This window comes from Amblyraja radiata, chromosome 1 (assembly GCF_010909765.2).
Source record: "Amblyraja radiata isolate CabotCenter1 chromosome 1, sAmbRad1.1.pri, whole genome shotgun sequence".
Classification (NCBI taxonomy): Eukaryota; Metazoa; Chordata; class Chondrichthyes; order Rajiformes; family Rajidae; genus Amblyraja; species Amblyraja radiata.
In genome coordinates this window covers 86,269,982-86,286,018 of record NC_045956.1, presented here as the reverse complement: position 1 = coordinate 86,286,018, position 16,037 = coordinate 86,269,982, and the positions used below count along the sequence as shown (strand labels likewise).

The window sequence follows — 16,037 nt, the reverse complement described above, 5'->3', positions numbered from 1 at the left end:
TCTGCTATCAAATTGAATGTGGACATTAATTAACAATTACAGGAATGGTCTCATTGATGGCACTGAAATCAAGGTAGATAAAATGGATTCATATCCCTACCAGTCAACAAATTCAGGGAAATAAATTGATAACATGAAAACAATAGATTAATGAGCACAACAATGAATGCAACTTCAATGATCACATTACAATAGATATAAGATCACAATTGCGTGGCACAGTGGCACAGCAGTAGAATTGCTACCCGGGTTCGATCCAGACTACACGTGCTATCTTAAGAGTTTGCACATTCTCTCTGTGACCACATAAGTTTTCTCCAGGTGTTCCTTCCACACTCGAAAGACGTACAGGTTTGTAGGTTAATTGGCTTTGGTAAAAATTGCTAAATTGTCCCTGGTGTGTAGGATAGTGTGTGTGTACGGGGTGATCGCTGGTTGGGGCAGACTCCTTGGGCCGAAGGGCCTGTTTCCATGCTGTATCACTAAAGTAAAATCTAAAGTAAAGTTCATGATCTTTCAAAATTATTTAGTCTCTGATTTATTTGGCCAGTATAGAATAACTTGACGCCTTCGTATTATTTGTGATTTCATATATTTATTTGATTTTGTACACAAAACTACAGAAAATAAAACAGAACTTCACGTGATCAAAACTCCTGCAAGATGCTCTTGCCATCTGTGGTTTTCAGCTGGATGCTGAATATATTGACCAAATCTAGACATCGTCTTTTTCAATTGTAAACAGAGCAATAGGTAGGAATTTTGGATTTAATAATGACCAGGCAATCCTGCAACAGAAATGGAAAAATAATTATGCTATTTCATTTCACAAGGGTCTCAAGCCTCAGCCAATGCCACTTGGCAATTAAAGGTTTCAAAGGTCTTTTATTGTCACGTAAAAAAGCAACAAGACACACAACTATACAAAAGTTAACATAAACATCCACCACAGTGAATTCCCCATGTTCCTCATTGTGACAGATGGCAATAAAGTTCAATCCTCTTCCTTTTTGTTCTCCCACGGTCGGGGCAGTGAAACCATGCGTCGGTGCGATCGAAGCTCCCGCAGCCGGCGGTCGATGTTCCTGCAACTTGTAGTTCCTGAAGTCAGTCTCTGACCAGAGACCGCAAGCTCTGCGATGTTAAAGTTAGCAGGCTCCCGCGGTAGAGCTCAGAGGTCAATCCCTGGCAAAGGGATCGCGAGCTCAGTGATGTTGAAGTACCACAGGCATCCGCGGTGGAGCTCTCAAAGTGGGTCTGCAACAAAGGCTGCCAACTCCTCGATGTTATGTCGCAGTGCAGACAGAGATATGATACGGAAAAAAAAAAATCACATCTCCGTCGAGATAAGGGATTAGAGAAAGTGTCCCTCAACCACCTCTCCCACACCCCACCTAAAACAAGCTAAAGAACACAAAAAACATACATTTAACACTTACTAAAAACAACATCAAAGAAGAAAGAGATAGACTGACTGTTGGCGAGGCAGCCATTGCTAGCGCCACCCGGGTGGATGAGAAGAGGTCTTATAGAAACATATAAAATTCTTAAGGGATTGGACAGACTATGTTCCCGATGTTGGGGGAGTCCAGAACCAGGGGACACAGTTTAAGAATAAGGGGGAGGACATTTAGGACTGAGATGAGGAAAAACTTTTTCAGACAGTTGTGAATCTGTGGAATTTTACTTCGGAGTCACGTGAGTGACTACGTGAAGAACCCCGCTAGGACGCATGCGTGTCATATCGCTACACACATTGCAACGAGTCACAGCAGGGGGAACTCGTTCCCCTTAGCGGCAAAATTTGAAAGCCGGGAACAGCAGGTAAGAAAACTCTGCGTTCCAGAATTTGAAAGTCGGGAACAGCAGGTAAGAGACTCTGCGTTCCTTCCACTTACCTTTTAGATGGAGACATGGACCAGATCCACGAAGGCTGCGGGAACGCTGGCGGGGGAGAACCGCAGAATTGCGGGCAGCCGGCAGCAGCAGCAAACGGCACGCTGATCTCCCGTAATGGGAACAGCTGTGCCCGACTTCGCTCCCGCGCCGGCCCGGCCGGTCGGGAGAGGAGCAGCTGCGAGCGACCAGTGCCCGTGTGCATGGGGGTCGGTTTGAGCAGCTGCAGCCGCGAGCGACCAGTGCCCGTGTGCATGGGGGTCGGTTTGAGCGGCTGCAGGAGAAATTAAGCAGCTGCGAGCGACCAGTGCCCGTGAGCACCGGGGTCGGTTGTAGCGGCTGCAGCATGCAGGATAAAGAGCAGCCGGGAGCGGCCAGTGCCCGAAAGCATTGGAGCCGGTTGGACCGGCTGCAGGAGAAATTAAGCAGCCGCGAGCGACCAGTGCCCGTGAGCACCGGGGTCGGTTGGAGCGGCTGCAGCATGACGAGCAGCCGTGAGCGGCCAGTGTCCGTGAGCACCGGGGTCGGTTGTAGCGGCTGCAGCATGCAGGATAAAGAGCAGCCGGGAGCGGCCAGTGCCTGAGAGCATTGGAGCCGGTTGGACCAGCTGCAGGAGTAGTACCCCTTGTGGGGCTGCAGAGTGGAAATACTCCAAAGAGGCAAAGCCACAGTGGGCAACTAACAAGCCCACAGCAGTACTCCTTGTGGGGCGGCACAGAGTTTCTCACTCATCAGAGGGGAACACTGAGAGTCAATCCTGGGCTGGCTGCCGGAACTGGAGTAGGAGCAGCCTCAGGAGTAACGGCTTCAGGAGCAGCCGCGATGGCCAGTGATCATGTGCATTGGAGCCGGTTGGGTGCCCGAGAGCATCGGGACCAGCTGGAGCGGCTGTTGGAGCAGGTAAGTGGCAGCTCCATGAGATGGAGACCAGTCACAGAGGGGCAGCTAGTAAGTCCTACAGCAGTACCTCTTCTAGGGCTGCACAGTGTTCTCCCTCATCAGAGGGGAGTATAGGGGGTTAATTTTGGGCTGCACTTGAACAGGGGAGCAGAACATACCCCTAGTACACTTAGGGTGCAGATAACCTATGGGAAAACACTTACCATCAGGGAACTGCAAACCTGAATGTTCCCAGTATCAACCAAAACATGGTAGGGCAGGGAATTGAAACGAAAGAAAGTTCTAAGTCCTAACAGCGGGACGGGATCGGTCGCACTATAAACAGAGACATGACACTAGATCACCAGGATGCACTAGCCTTATATGCTAACCTGGAACCTCCCAACCTCCAATATTAAAATTTGGAGGCATCTTATCTTAACAGAGAAATAACTTCACATAGAGGGAACTCTGGGGCACATTATGGAACGTCTTAAAAACTACTTCCTGGGAAATGTGCTACCCTCATCAGACACCGGCACCCCAACGACCACGGAGGATGCCGAAATAGTAACACACCTACTAATAGTAACCAGGGAGGTTGGTGGGAGATAACAGATCCATCTGTATGCATAGAATTATTCTACCAACACTTAAAATTCAGAGTTATAAGGGTATATCTTAGAATTATTCATTCCATTATCCTCCAGTTCAGCATGTACCGAACTGAATGTTCATGCTTAACGGGTAAGAATCAACTAAAGCACATACTGAACTACAGTGCCCATATATTATAGGAGTTATGGAGGACATCCAACACGTATCACAGGAAAGAAACATCGTCTGCGGTCCACCGTTAACACAGTTCACATGGCAGTGACTTTGCCGTAAGAAAGGGCATTAGGGGCTGTGTGACAGCCACATGATATCGGACCTTTACATAATCATAGTACAGAGCGTAACACGCGTCACTCAAGAAATTATGTGGTGTTCATTCTGACAGACGAATGAAGCAACCAACAGAGGCCACTATGGTACAAAAATGGTGGAACATACATTAGGCATTGTTCCTAACCAAACTCAGTTATCCGTCTATGGAACCACATACTGATGGGCCTTGGATTGGGATGCTACTAATTCCATCTCCAGCTGAGGGGGAGATGGAATGCTCAGGAGGCATCACTACTAACGTTGGGCATATATACCTGGGGAAGTGAGAGCTAGTCATGGCTTTAAGTCATATTGTTTTGGGTTATATCACCAGTATGTTAGTCTACAAATTGACAACACCACCGGGGTAGCATATGTCAACCATATGGGTAGAAACATATCGACACCATTTGACTATCTAGCCAACACTATTTGTGAATTGAATTGAATTGAATTGAATCCTTTATTGTCAGTCAGACCTTTCGGTCTGAACGAGATGTTGTTGCCTGCAGCCATACATGTAATAATAACAACACACAATAAACACAAACTAACATCCACCACAGTGAGTTCACCAAACACCTCCTCACTGTGATGGAGGCAATAGTCTTAGAGTTACTGTCTCTATTAATCTGGATTAATAGCGTATCCAGATAGAGATTGGATATCAGCTTCCAACTACCAGGGAAACTGAATTTAGTGGCAGACAACAGGTCACGCTAAGTCTAAAAACACTGTATGGATGTTGGATAAAATATGTATTGCTGGAACAGCCGGTATGGAACACCAGATAATGACCTATTCACATCCACGCTCTTACCAGTTATCAAATTGTGTTCTTGGGAGCCAGAACCTGGGGCAGTGGTTCAGATGTATCTTCGCTGATTGGGGGATCCTTTATGCATCCCTCCCTTCGCCTCATCAGTCGGGTATTTAGGAAGAAATTATAGACTCTACGTCTCGAATTTTGATAATACCTGATTGCCCTACGCAACCATGGGTACTGGTGATATCAACTTGGGTCAGAACCATACATCACCATCCATCATAGACCTAACTTACTGGGTCTTCCCGCAACAAGGGGAGTTATCCATGTCACTATTATATATTAACCTATTTATTTAGAGTTGTAAGCACCTCTGCTACACCTGTGACTGACGGACCGAATGCGGAATTATTTCAGCGGGTCACAGACAGTCCACCCAAACATCAGTACTTGGTATCATCTAATAATGGGAAGTACTGTCACAACAATAATCATCACCCACAGATCTATGAACATCCCGTCTGTTCTGGAATTCCTGGCAAGCCTCCATTATGATGAGAGGCTCAGTCATAGTGCCATCAACTGCGCCAGAAGTGCTCTGTCAACATACCTGTCGAAGGTAGAGAGCGGCATTCTGTTGGGACACACCCTGGTAAACAAACTCATGAGGGGCATTTTTAAAATTAGTCCCCAAGAACCAGGTACTCCCAAATATGGGATGTGAGCATTGTACTGACCATGTTAAGAAACTGGTCTCCAGCTACAGCTCTGTTCCTACGGAAACTGACTATGAAAACAGTCATGCTGATGGTCCTGGTCACGCCACAAAGGGTCCAGTCACCACAGAAAATAAGGTTGGACAACATGATTAATTCATCTGGAATTTAAGGTTATCATATCAGTGTAATAGTCATACAGAACAGACAGGGGTCAACACGCCTAAAAAAAATAATAATTAAAAAAAAAAAAAAACAGAATTCAGAGCCTACCCTACAGATGGTCGTCTCTGTATTATAACTCACTTACTATCATACATGAAGTATACTACGATCATCAGAGGGAAGAAATGTCACTTTAATCAGCTACTAACAGCCATTAAAAACAGTGACAGTCCAGACCATCTCTAGATGGCTAAAACAAGTCCTAAATAGGCTGGAGTGGACACTAGCATTCCAAATCTCACTCCACCAGGGCTGCAGCTACATTGGCAGCTATGAAGTTGGACGTACCAATGGACCTAATCCTCAAGACAGCAGGATGGTCAACGGAGGAATTTTCCAACGACTTTATAACAAACCAGTCATTGAACCTGGAACATTTGCAGAAACAAATTTAAGTTCTGTACTATAATATACCCATAAATAAGGGCAATAATTGGTGTTAATATTTTTACTGTTGGATTTCAATATCGTATTGATGTCTAATGATGTTAACTCTATTCTCCCCAAAAATCAAGGCAGATGTGATGCATGGACTCGTTCCACGGCATGAAATCACAGAGCTTTAAAATCTTCACGTAGTCACTCACGTGACTCCGAAGTAAAATAGTAAGATTAAACGAGAACTTACCAATTTGAAGTTTGATCTTTATTTTATGAGGAGGAACGTTGAGGGACTTCGTACCCTCCGCTCCCACGCTTGGTCATAGTCTGAACTGGTATCTGTTGTCTAATCTTACTATGTTTAGTCATTACAGTTATCTGTGATTTCACACCGCTGCTTTGAAGAATGACACGCATGCGTCCTAGCGGGGTTCTTCACGTAGTGCCTCAACATTCCTCCTCATAAAATAAAGACCAAACTTCAAACTGGTAAGTTCTCGTTTAATCTTACTATTCTCTGCCACAGAAGGCAGTGGAGGCCAATTCATTAGATGTAAAAAAAAATTCACACAGAGAGTGGTGAATCTCTGGAATTCTCTGCCACAGAAGGTAGTTGAGGCCAGTTCATTGGCTATATTTAAGAGGGAGTTAGATGTGGCCCTTGTGGCTAACGGGATCAGGGGGTATGGAGAGAAGGCAGGTACAGGATACTGAGTTGGATGATCAGCCATGATCATATTGAATGGTGGTGCAGGCTCGAAGGGCTGAATGACCTACTCCTGCACCTATTTTCTATGTTTCTATCTTTCTATGTCTAGGTACACTGCAAGCTCTGCCTGGTCCATTTTCCTAGTCACACCCTAAAACAATTCCAGAAGATTAGTCAAGCATGATTTCCCCTTCGTAAATCCATGCTGACTTGGACCGATCCTGTTACTGCTATCCAATGTGCCGCTATTTCATCTTCTATAATTGACTCCAGCATCTTCCTCTCCACCGATGTCAGGCTAACTGGTCGATAATTCCCTGTTTTCTCTCTCTCTCCTTTCTTAAAAAGTGGGATAACATTAGCTACCCTCCAATCCACAGGAACTGATCCTGAATCTATAGAACATTGAAAAATGATCCCCAATGTGTTCACGATTTCTAGAGCCACCTCCTTAGGTACATTGGGATGCAGACCATCAGGCCATGGGGATTTATCAGCCTTCAGTCCCATCAGTCTACCCAACATCATTTCCTGCTTAAAGTAAATTTCCTTCAGTACCTCCATCACCCTAGATCCTCTGGCCACTAGTACCTCTGGCCACTAGTACCTCTGGCCACTAGTACAGTGCATACGTTTGTGTCTTCCTTCGTGAAGACAGATCCAAAGTACCTGTTCAACTCCTCTGCCATTTCCTTGTTCCGCATAATAAATTCATCTGTTTCTGTCATCAAGGAACCCACATTTGTATTAACATTCACTTAACATTTCATTCTATTGCTCAATTTGTTCAGTGGTGAATTTTGAATTCTGTAATCCAAAGGTCGCCTATGGAAGACTATCTTCTCAGAAGTTGGCATTACTTAATTCGTTAAATATACTTGAATCAAATTAAATAAGATACATAGAATAGAAATTTACTTTAAAATATAAAAAGATAAATCATGAAAGAATGGGTCGACTAGGCTTGTATTCACTGGAATTTAGGATGAAATGGGATCTTATAGAAACATACATTGGACAGGGTAGATGCAGGAATTCTCTGCCACAGAAGGCAGTGGAGGCCAATTCACTGTATGTTTTCAAGAGATAGTTAGATTTAGCTCAGGGTAAAGGGAATCAAGGGATATGGGGAAAAAGACAGATTTCGGATGATCAACATGATCATATTGAATGGCTTGAAGGGCCGAATGGTCTACTCCTGCACCTATTTTCTATGCACAAGTTGTGAACAACAGTAAAAAAAATACTTTTTACCTAGATTTTACTATTAGAAGTTGCAATGCTGCTAAACAGAACTATTAAATATAATATTAAAATATTTTTCTCACTTCCCAAGTCTCACTTTGCTGCCTTGTTTATATATCAACTCCCATCCTCTCTTTGCAAACACCACACAAGCCTGAAATTAATTATTTCACAGATTTTAAAGGTAGCAGAAGAGCACTGCAAATTAAATGAGGCAGTGCAAATGGGAATTATTTTAATGGGTGCTAGACATCGATAGGGAGAATCTATATCCATATCTAACAACACATGATTACAAACAAGAACAAAATCAACACCTGTAATGGGCACAGGTACAGTGGCACAGGTTTCCATTATATCACATTTTGAAAGGTGCATTATAATCCAATTTTCAGATTGATTCCAGTTTCCGAATTTGTTGAAATATAACATTCTTGGCTGAATTACAATAGTTTTAAAATACGTGTAGGTGGCATTAACATGATCTTTTTGTACCTGTGCAATTAATTGTGAATTCCAGCATGAAAACTATAAAGCAAGGTAAAATAAGAAGATTTAGCTTGTTTGAAACTATTCATGGACACGCATACCTTTCCACCATGTAGTTCTAGTCTCTGCAGGGCATCTGTGATCAACTGCTTAAGGTTTTTATCCATCAGTCCTTTTGACAACTTGTGCAGGAAAAAAAAGATTTTAGAATTGTAAAATTCAGAATGCAAAGAGAATTCTTCAGGAAAATAAACACTCGGGTGTAAATAAAAACTCCTAAAACACAAGAGAGTCACTGCCACTTTGTGGTGGCAGCATCTCTCAAATTGTCAATGGTCTCAACTATTCAGAGGACTTGACTAGAAATCAGGAAACACTGTCGGACAAAGAATTGCACAAATACTACTGTAAAATGATAGTTCAAAATACATTGCTAGGCAGCATGAAGGTGATTGTGAAAATGCTGCTAGATTGGTTATAAAATAGTCTGTGTTTCCAAATGAAAATATTGTAATTGCAATTATTATCAAACAACATTTAAGAAAACATTTGGACAGGTACACTGTACATGGATAGGATAGGTTTGGAGGGATTATGGCCAAATGCAGGCAGGTGCAGATGGGGCATCTTGGTCCGCAAAAGCAAGTTAGGCCAAACGGAATGGTTCCATGCTGTATGACTATAATTCTAAGAGAATGAAGGTGTGAAGATCAATTGTTACAAAAGAATTTGGATATATTATCCAAACACATTAATTGCTCAAACATGTGATAGTTCATTTAATGGCAATATTGTGTGTTGTTCCATAACCACACTTAAATTATGTGAAAGATTGTCTCATGTGCTCCCGGATGTAGCAGGCAGATGTCAAAAGGTTTGTTTGTGAACCGTGAGCCAATCTTACTTGCAGGCACTAAACCAGACATATGGACATATCACATACCAAGAACACATTAATATAGGCACAGCATGGAAACAAAGGAGAGACAGCAATGATGGCAATTGATAAGGGCTCATCCAATAATATGAGGTCAAGCATGCTGTAAACCTTTCATGAGATACATGAAGATGTACCTTAGCCAACTTACTCTAAATTTTCAGTGCTGCAACTTCTAAAGTTGGCTGTGAAGTCACTTTGTGTGAAGTGTGTTTTTGCTAGCCGGTCTACTCTGATTGGCATTCAACCATTATGTGGACTGACACATCTATTGGCAAGAACTAATGCTTATGAAATGTTTTTTTTGAATTTTGGAATTATTTACAAAAATCTCACTAGCTTCTAGCTGTTTATTCAGTCTTGTACATTCATAAGAAGAATGAACAATATTGAAACAAAATAGAAGGCCATGACAGCAGCCACTCTCTTAAAATGCAGCTCCAGATACTTACGCTAGTCAACAGATGTTTAAGATGGTCATTCACAGCAGGGCCAACAACTGCACTCAGCTGGACCAAACCATGTAATCCCCTCTCAAATACTTCAACATCTGAATGTGTCTTTAGGGAAAAAAGCAGCAATCTTAGAAACATTGACCAACTAAAATATGATTATTATTTAACAAGCTACTGTGCAATCTCATTGCCATCTGCATTCCCCCGAACATTATTTAAACTGCAATACCATGTAATAATGCAGAAACACTGAAAATCCTCATTTTTACCAAACATTAGCCAGTAAATGAGCACTGCATTTTATCAAATGAAGGATCGATGCATTACCATAAATCCATTCAGCATTAACTATTTACAACCAGTCCAGATATATGTGTAGGAAGGAACTGCAGATGCTGGTTTACACCGAAGATAGGCATAAATGCTGGAATGATTCAGTGGGTAATAATACCTAAATACAATCGTCAAACTCAAGTGCAATAGATAGCGAAAAGTGCAAAATGCAGTGTGGAATATAATTGTTAGCATTGTAGTGCATGAGTTCCATAAATAAAGTCCAACGTCTGCAATAGGGTAGAGATGAATTGGATAGTACTCTTGCCTATGGGTACCCTTGCATATTTGAATTTACTGCAGCATTTATTTTGTGGCTGTGAATATTGCAAGAGTTTTACATAATACTTTGCAATAAACCCCAAACTATTATGTTATGTTCATAATCCCTAGGAAAACATAAACTGAAATGAAGGAGGTCCTTTATTGCAGCAAGACCAAACTATCAGTTGTAGAAGATCTACTGATAACTTACCAGAGCAGCTTTTAACTTTGGAATCACCTTTGGAACTAAGGGAATCGCTTTTTCAGCCGCATCTTCAACCTCCAGCAACTCCTTGAAGCCTTCTTTGGCTACAAATGTATAAGGGTGTTTGGTTTCTCTTAATCCCTATGTAAGGAAACAGGCAAATATTTACATAAAGCTAGACACTGGCATTTCCCAACACAATCTGCCTCTGAATTTGACTCAGCACTGTCTTTACTGTACAACAACCCCACCCAGTGCTCAAAACAATTTCATCACTTTGTTGGTTAAGTAGCATCTCTAGAAAACATGGATAGGTGACCTTTCGAGTCGGGATACTTCATCGGACAAATTGCGATGGGAGGAGAAAGCTGGAAGAGAGGAGGGGCAGGACAAAGCCTGACAAATAATAGGTGGAAGATATACACAAAAAGCTGCAGCAACTCAGCGTGACAGGCAGTCTCAGGAGAGAAGAAATGGGTGACGTTTCTGGTTGAGACCCTTCTTCAGACTGATATCAGGGGAGTGGGCGGGACAGAGATAGAATACAGTCGGAGACAGAAAGACTGGTGGGAGACCTGGGAAGTTGAAATCCACACCTTCAACCCCATCAGCCGTCGCATACAGTATATAATCCTCCAACATTTTCGCCATCTCCAACGGGATACCACTACTGGCCACATCTTCCCATCTCCACCCCTTTCTGCTTTCCGCGAAAACCGTTCCCTCCACAACTCCCTGGCCAACTCGTCCCTTCCCACACAAACCAAGCCCTCCCCAGGTACTTTCCCCTGCAAACGCAGGAGATGCAACACCTGTCCCTTTACCTCCCCCTTCGACTCCATCAAGGACCCCGACAGTCTTTTCAGGTGAGGCAGAGGTTCACTTGCACCTCCTCCAACCTCATCTACTGCATCCGCTGTTCCAGGTGTCAACTCCTGTATATCGACGAGACCAAGCGCAGGCTCAGCGATCGTTTTGCAGAACACCTCCGCTCAGTCAGCCTTAACCTACCTGACCTCCCGGTTGCTCAGCACTTTAATCCCCCTCCCATTCCCAATCTGACCTTTCTGTTATGGGTCTCCTCCATTGTTAGAGTGAGGCCCAGCGCAAATTGGAGGAACAACACCTCATTTTTCACTTGGGTAGCTTATACCCCAGCGATATGAACATTGACTTCTCTAACTTCAAGTAGCCCTTGCTTTCCCTCTCTCCATCCCCTTCCCCTTCCCAGTTCTCCCACCAGTCATACTGTCTCCGACTACATTCTATCTCTGTACCGCCCACTCCCGACATCAGTCTGAAGAAGAGTCTCAACCTGAAACATCACACTAGCTTCTCATTTTCACCCTATAAACAGCTAACAATGGCCCGTTTTCTTTATCATCTTTACTTTTTTGCATGTTTTATTCATTGTTCTTTGTCTCTCCACATCATCGTCTATATCTCTTGTTTCCCTTATCCCTAACCAGTCTGCAGGGTCTCGACCCAAAATGCCACCTATTTTTTCTCCTGCTGAGTTACTCCAGCTTTTTGTGTCTATCTTCAGTTTAAATCAGCATCTGCAGTTCCTTCCCACACAAGTGATAGGTGGATCCAGGTGAGAGCATTTTTTGATAGGCAGATGGTTGGACAAAGAGTCATAGTCATAGAGTCTCACAGCGTGGAAACAGGCCCTTTGGCCCAACCTGCCCACACTGGCCAACATGGTCCATATACACGTCCCACCTGCCTATGCTTGGGCCATATCCCTCACCTTAAACCTATGTCCTCTGGTTTTCTATTCCCCAATAGTGGGCAAGAGACTGTGCAAGAGACTCTGTGCATCTAAAAACCAAAGATGAAAACACAAAAAGTGTGAGCCAAAGATAGAAGAGGTGAAAATTGTTAATCCAGAGGAAGGAATATAGGTGGAATGGGAGAAATGGGCAAAGGGGAGGAATGGAGGTTGAATGTAAAATAAAAATGGGTGCAAGTCCACGTGGGGCACAGGGAAGTGCAGTGAATGGGGGAGGGGGCGGAAAGGTAGGGGGAGAGTTAGGAGCTGGGCTGTTTGTAGGTTAGCTAACTAAAATTTAGTTCTAGGAGTACAGGTGCATAGTTCCTTGAATGTTGAGTCGCAAGTAGATAAGGTGGTCAAAAAGGCTTTGGCACTTTGGCCTTCATCAGTCAGAGTATTGAGTATAGAAGTTGGGAGGTCATGTTGCAGTTGTATAAGACATTGGTGAGACCGAGCATTTAGAATATTGTGTTCAGTCCTGGACACCCTTTTCTAGGAAAGATGTTGTCAAGCTTAAAAGGGTTCAGAAAAGATTTATGAGGATATTGCCAGGACTAGAAGGTGTGAGCTATAGGGAGAGGTTGAATAGGCTGGGTCTCCATTACATGGAGCACAGCAGTATGAGGGGGAATCTTATAGAGGAATGCAAAATCATGACAGGAAAAGATCAGGTAGATGCACAGAGTCTCTTGCCAAGAGTAGGCGAATTGAGTACCAGAGGTTTAATGTGAAGGGGAAAAGATTAAATAGGAATCGGAGGAGAAACCTTTTCACACAAAGTGTGGTGGGTGTATGGAACAAGCTGCCAGAGGAGGTAGTTGAGGCTGGGACAATGCCATTGTTTAAGAAACAGTTAGACAGGTACATGGATAGGACAGGTTTGGAGGGATATGGACCAAGTGCAGGTAGGTGGGACTAGTGCAGCTGGGACATTGTTGGCCAGTGTGGGTAAGTTGGGCCGAAGGGCCTGTTTCCACACTCTATCACTCTATAACTGTATGGCTTATAAACATGGTATTTTTACACGGCTAACAAAAAAATGACACAAAGCATTGAGTGTGTTAATCTAATTCATGGAGTCACTCTTTCTTACCATGTTACTGATGATTTGTATCTTAATAATAATGTGCATAAATCAGACAAATATCTATACATAACTAAAAGTCTGATCTTGTTATCTTCTGGTTTGCACAGTCTTTCTATTTGCGCAAAAACGGTACGCGATAGCACTACGATTTTTCGCCAGCGTACTCACAGTTCTCCTCTGATGCAAGTGTGCCAAGTTTAGTTCCGATTGGGGGTCTAATGTAAAAGTTAGCAAGGTTTAAAAATTGCGCGTGCGCAGATCAATCTCCTCTCGGCGCCGCGTGGATTGGTCTTTTCTCCTGTCACTCCGTAGGGCGGTCCTCCCCTTCCTGCGCCATCGTGTCTTTACTGGAGCTGAGGGACGCTCTGGATGGCCAGCGGAGGTCACCAACCAGATACAATTTTCGGAGGGACCGGAAGCGGCCCCACACAACCCAGCCCGGCGTGGAGATGTCACCAATGTCGCCAAATGGAAAACGGAGATCCTACTGGAGCCGAGGGAAGCTCTGGATGCTTGGCTGGTCTTGATGGCCTGGTCTCCAACCAGACACAGTTTTCGGAGGGACCGGAAGCGGCCCAGCCCAGCCCAACACAGCCCAGCTTAACTCAACCCAACCCAGCCCAGCCTAGAGCAGAGTCGGAGATGTCGCCGATGTTGCCAGACGGAAAACGGAGACTCTGTTCTCGGCGGAGGAAAACGTCCAGCGATCAGCACCTGCTGCGAGTCAGCTGCAGCCCCTTCCCCTCTGGTTCCCATCACTGACTGCTGCCCCCCTCCCCCTAGATACCCCCCTCTGCCCCGTCTTTTCTCCGAGCTCTCTTCCACCCCGCCCACAAACCCCCCGCCCACACCCCCCTCCCCCGGCTCCACAACGCTCGCTGCCCCGTCCCCACAAACCTCTCCCGCACACCCCTCCGCCCCCACAATCCACCATTGCCCCCACACACCCTTCCCCCCTGCCCACACAACCTTCCACCACGCCCCTCCCCCCCTACAAGCCCCCTTGCCTCCACAAACCCCCCTCCCGCCACCCATTTCTTAAAAACAGCAGAGGTTGAGGGGAGGTCTGATAGAAGTATATAAAATTATACAAGGCTATGAAAGGGTAGACAGTCAGAACTTTTTTTCAGGACAGAAATAGCACATACCAGAGACCATGGCTTTAAGTAAGTAAGTAAGTAAGTTTATTGGCCAAGTATTCACATACAAGGAATTTGCCTAAGCTGAAAGGGGCAAAGTTTAAAGGAGATGTGTGGGGTAAGTTTCTTTTTCACACTGAGTATCGTTAATGCCTGGAACATGCTGTCGGGGGTGGTGGTTTTAATTTGACTTGACTTGACTCTCTGAACAACCGCACAAGAGTTCCTATGTGTGTAAGCACAAATGGCAAATAAAGTTTTTGACCTTGACCTTTTGGTTGAGGAAGGTAAGTTGTGGCATTTTGAGACTTTGAGATTAGCACAATGATATGCAGGGAATGGAGGGATGTTTGATTATGTGTAAGTAGATAGGAGTTGATCTTGACCTGATGTTCAGCATAAGCATTGTGGCTCGTAGGCTCTGTTACTGTGCTGTACTGTTCTGTGTTTGTTGTTCTAAATTCTGGCCAATTTCCTGTGGGAAGGCTGAAATCCAAAGCAACAAATGTTGAAGTTTTGATGTATTCAGAGAAATGGTTGAAATAGAGAAGGCAGCTGCTACTAATTGTAGAAATGATGCAAGGTTTTAGTATATATACTGATTGAAATTTTCAAGACATGGATTCTAGAGCCAAGGTGCACAAAAATGCTGGAGAAACTCAGCGGGTGCCGCAGCATCTATGGAGCGAAGGAAATAGGCGACGTTTCGGGCCGAAACCCTTCTTCAGACTGATGGGGGGTGGGGGGGAGAAGGAAGGAAAAAGGGAGGAGGAGGAGCCTGAGGGCGGGGGGGATGGGAGGAGACAGCTCGAGGGTTAAGGAAGGGGAGGAGACAGCAAGGGCTAGCAAAACTGGGAGAATTCAACGTTCATGCCATCCGGACGCAAGCAACCCAGGTGGAATATGAGGTGCTGTTCCTCCAATTTCCGGTGTTGCTCACTCTGGCAATGGAGGAGACCCAGGACAGAGAGGTCGGATTGGGAATGGGAGGGGGAGTTGAAGTGCTGAGCCACCGGGAGTTCAGGTAGGTTATTGCGGACTGAGCGGAGGTGTTCGGCGAAACGATCGCCCAACCTCCGCTTAGTCTCCCCGATGTAAATCAGCTGACATCTAGAGTAGCGGATGCAGTAGATGAGGTTGGAGGAGATACAGGTGAACCTTTGTCGCACCTGGAACGACTGCTTGGGTCCTTGAATGGAGTCGAGGGGGGAGGTGAAGGACAGGTGTTGCATTTCTTGCGGTTGCAACGGAAAGTGCCCGGGGAGGGGGTGGTATGGGAGGGAAGGGAAGAATTGACAAGGGAGTTGCGGAGGGAGCGGTCTTTGCGGAAGGCAGACATAGGGGGAGATGGGAAGATGTGGCGAGTGGTGGGGTCACGTTGGAGGTGGCGGAAATGGCGGAGGATTTTTTGTTGTATTTGCCGGCTGGTGGGGTGAAAGGTGAGGACTAGGGGGACTCTGCCCTTGTTGCGAGTGCGGGGATGGGGAGAGAGAGCAGTGTTGCAGGGTATGGATGAGACCCTGGTGCGAGCCTCATCTATGGTGGCGGAGGGGAATCCCCGTTCCCTGAAGAACGAGGACATTTCCGATGCCCTGGTGTGGAAC

General features: G+C 44.9%; 1 protein-coding gene and 1 long non-coding RNA gene across 2 annotated transcripts in view; one reads left to right on the top strand and one right to left on the bottom strand.

Moving 5' to 3' along the window:
* Window positions 1-577: 577 nt before the first annotated feature.
* pacrgl (parkin coregulated like) overlaps window positions 578-16,037 on the bottom strand; it is a 44,025-nt gene continuing 28,565 nt past the window's right edge. Inside the window, exons 5-8 of the mRNA XM_033026301.1 lie at window positions 10,437-10,571; window positions 9,626-9,733; window positions 8,338-8,418; window positions 578-788 (exon numbers count right to left, since the gene is read on the bottom strand). Of these exons, the coding sequence (XP_032882192.1) occupies window positions 732-788; window positions 8,338-8,418; window positions 9,626-9,733; window positions 10,437-10,571 (381 nt within the window). The 3' untranslated portion in view covers window positions 578-731. The remainder of the gene's footprint in view (window positions 789-8,337; window positions 8,419-9,625; window positions 9,734-10,436; window positions 10,572-16,037) is intronic.
* On the top strand, window positions 10,882-15,951 carry LOC116976425. Its single transcript, XR_004412953.1, has 3 exons — window positions 10,882-11,012; window positions 12,782-12,787; window positions 15,939-15,951. It is a non-coding gene; the product is annotated as an uncharacterized LOC116976425 (long non-coding RNA).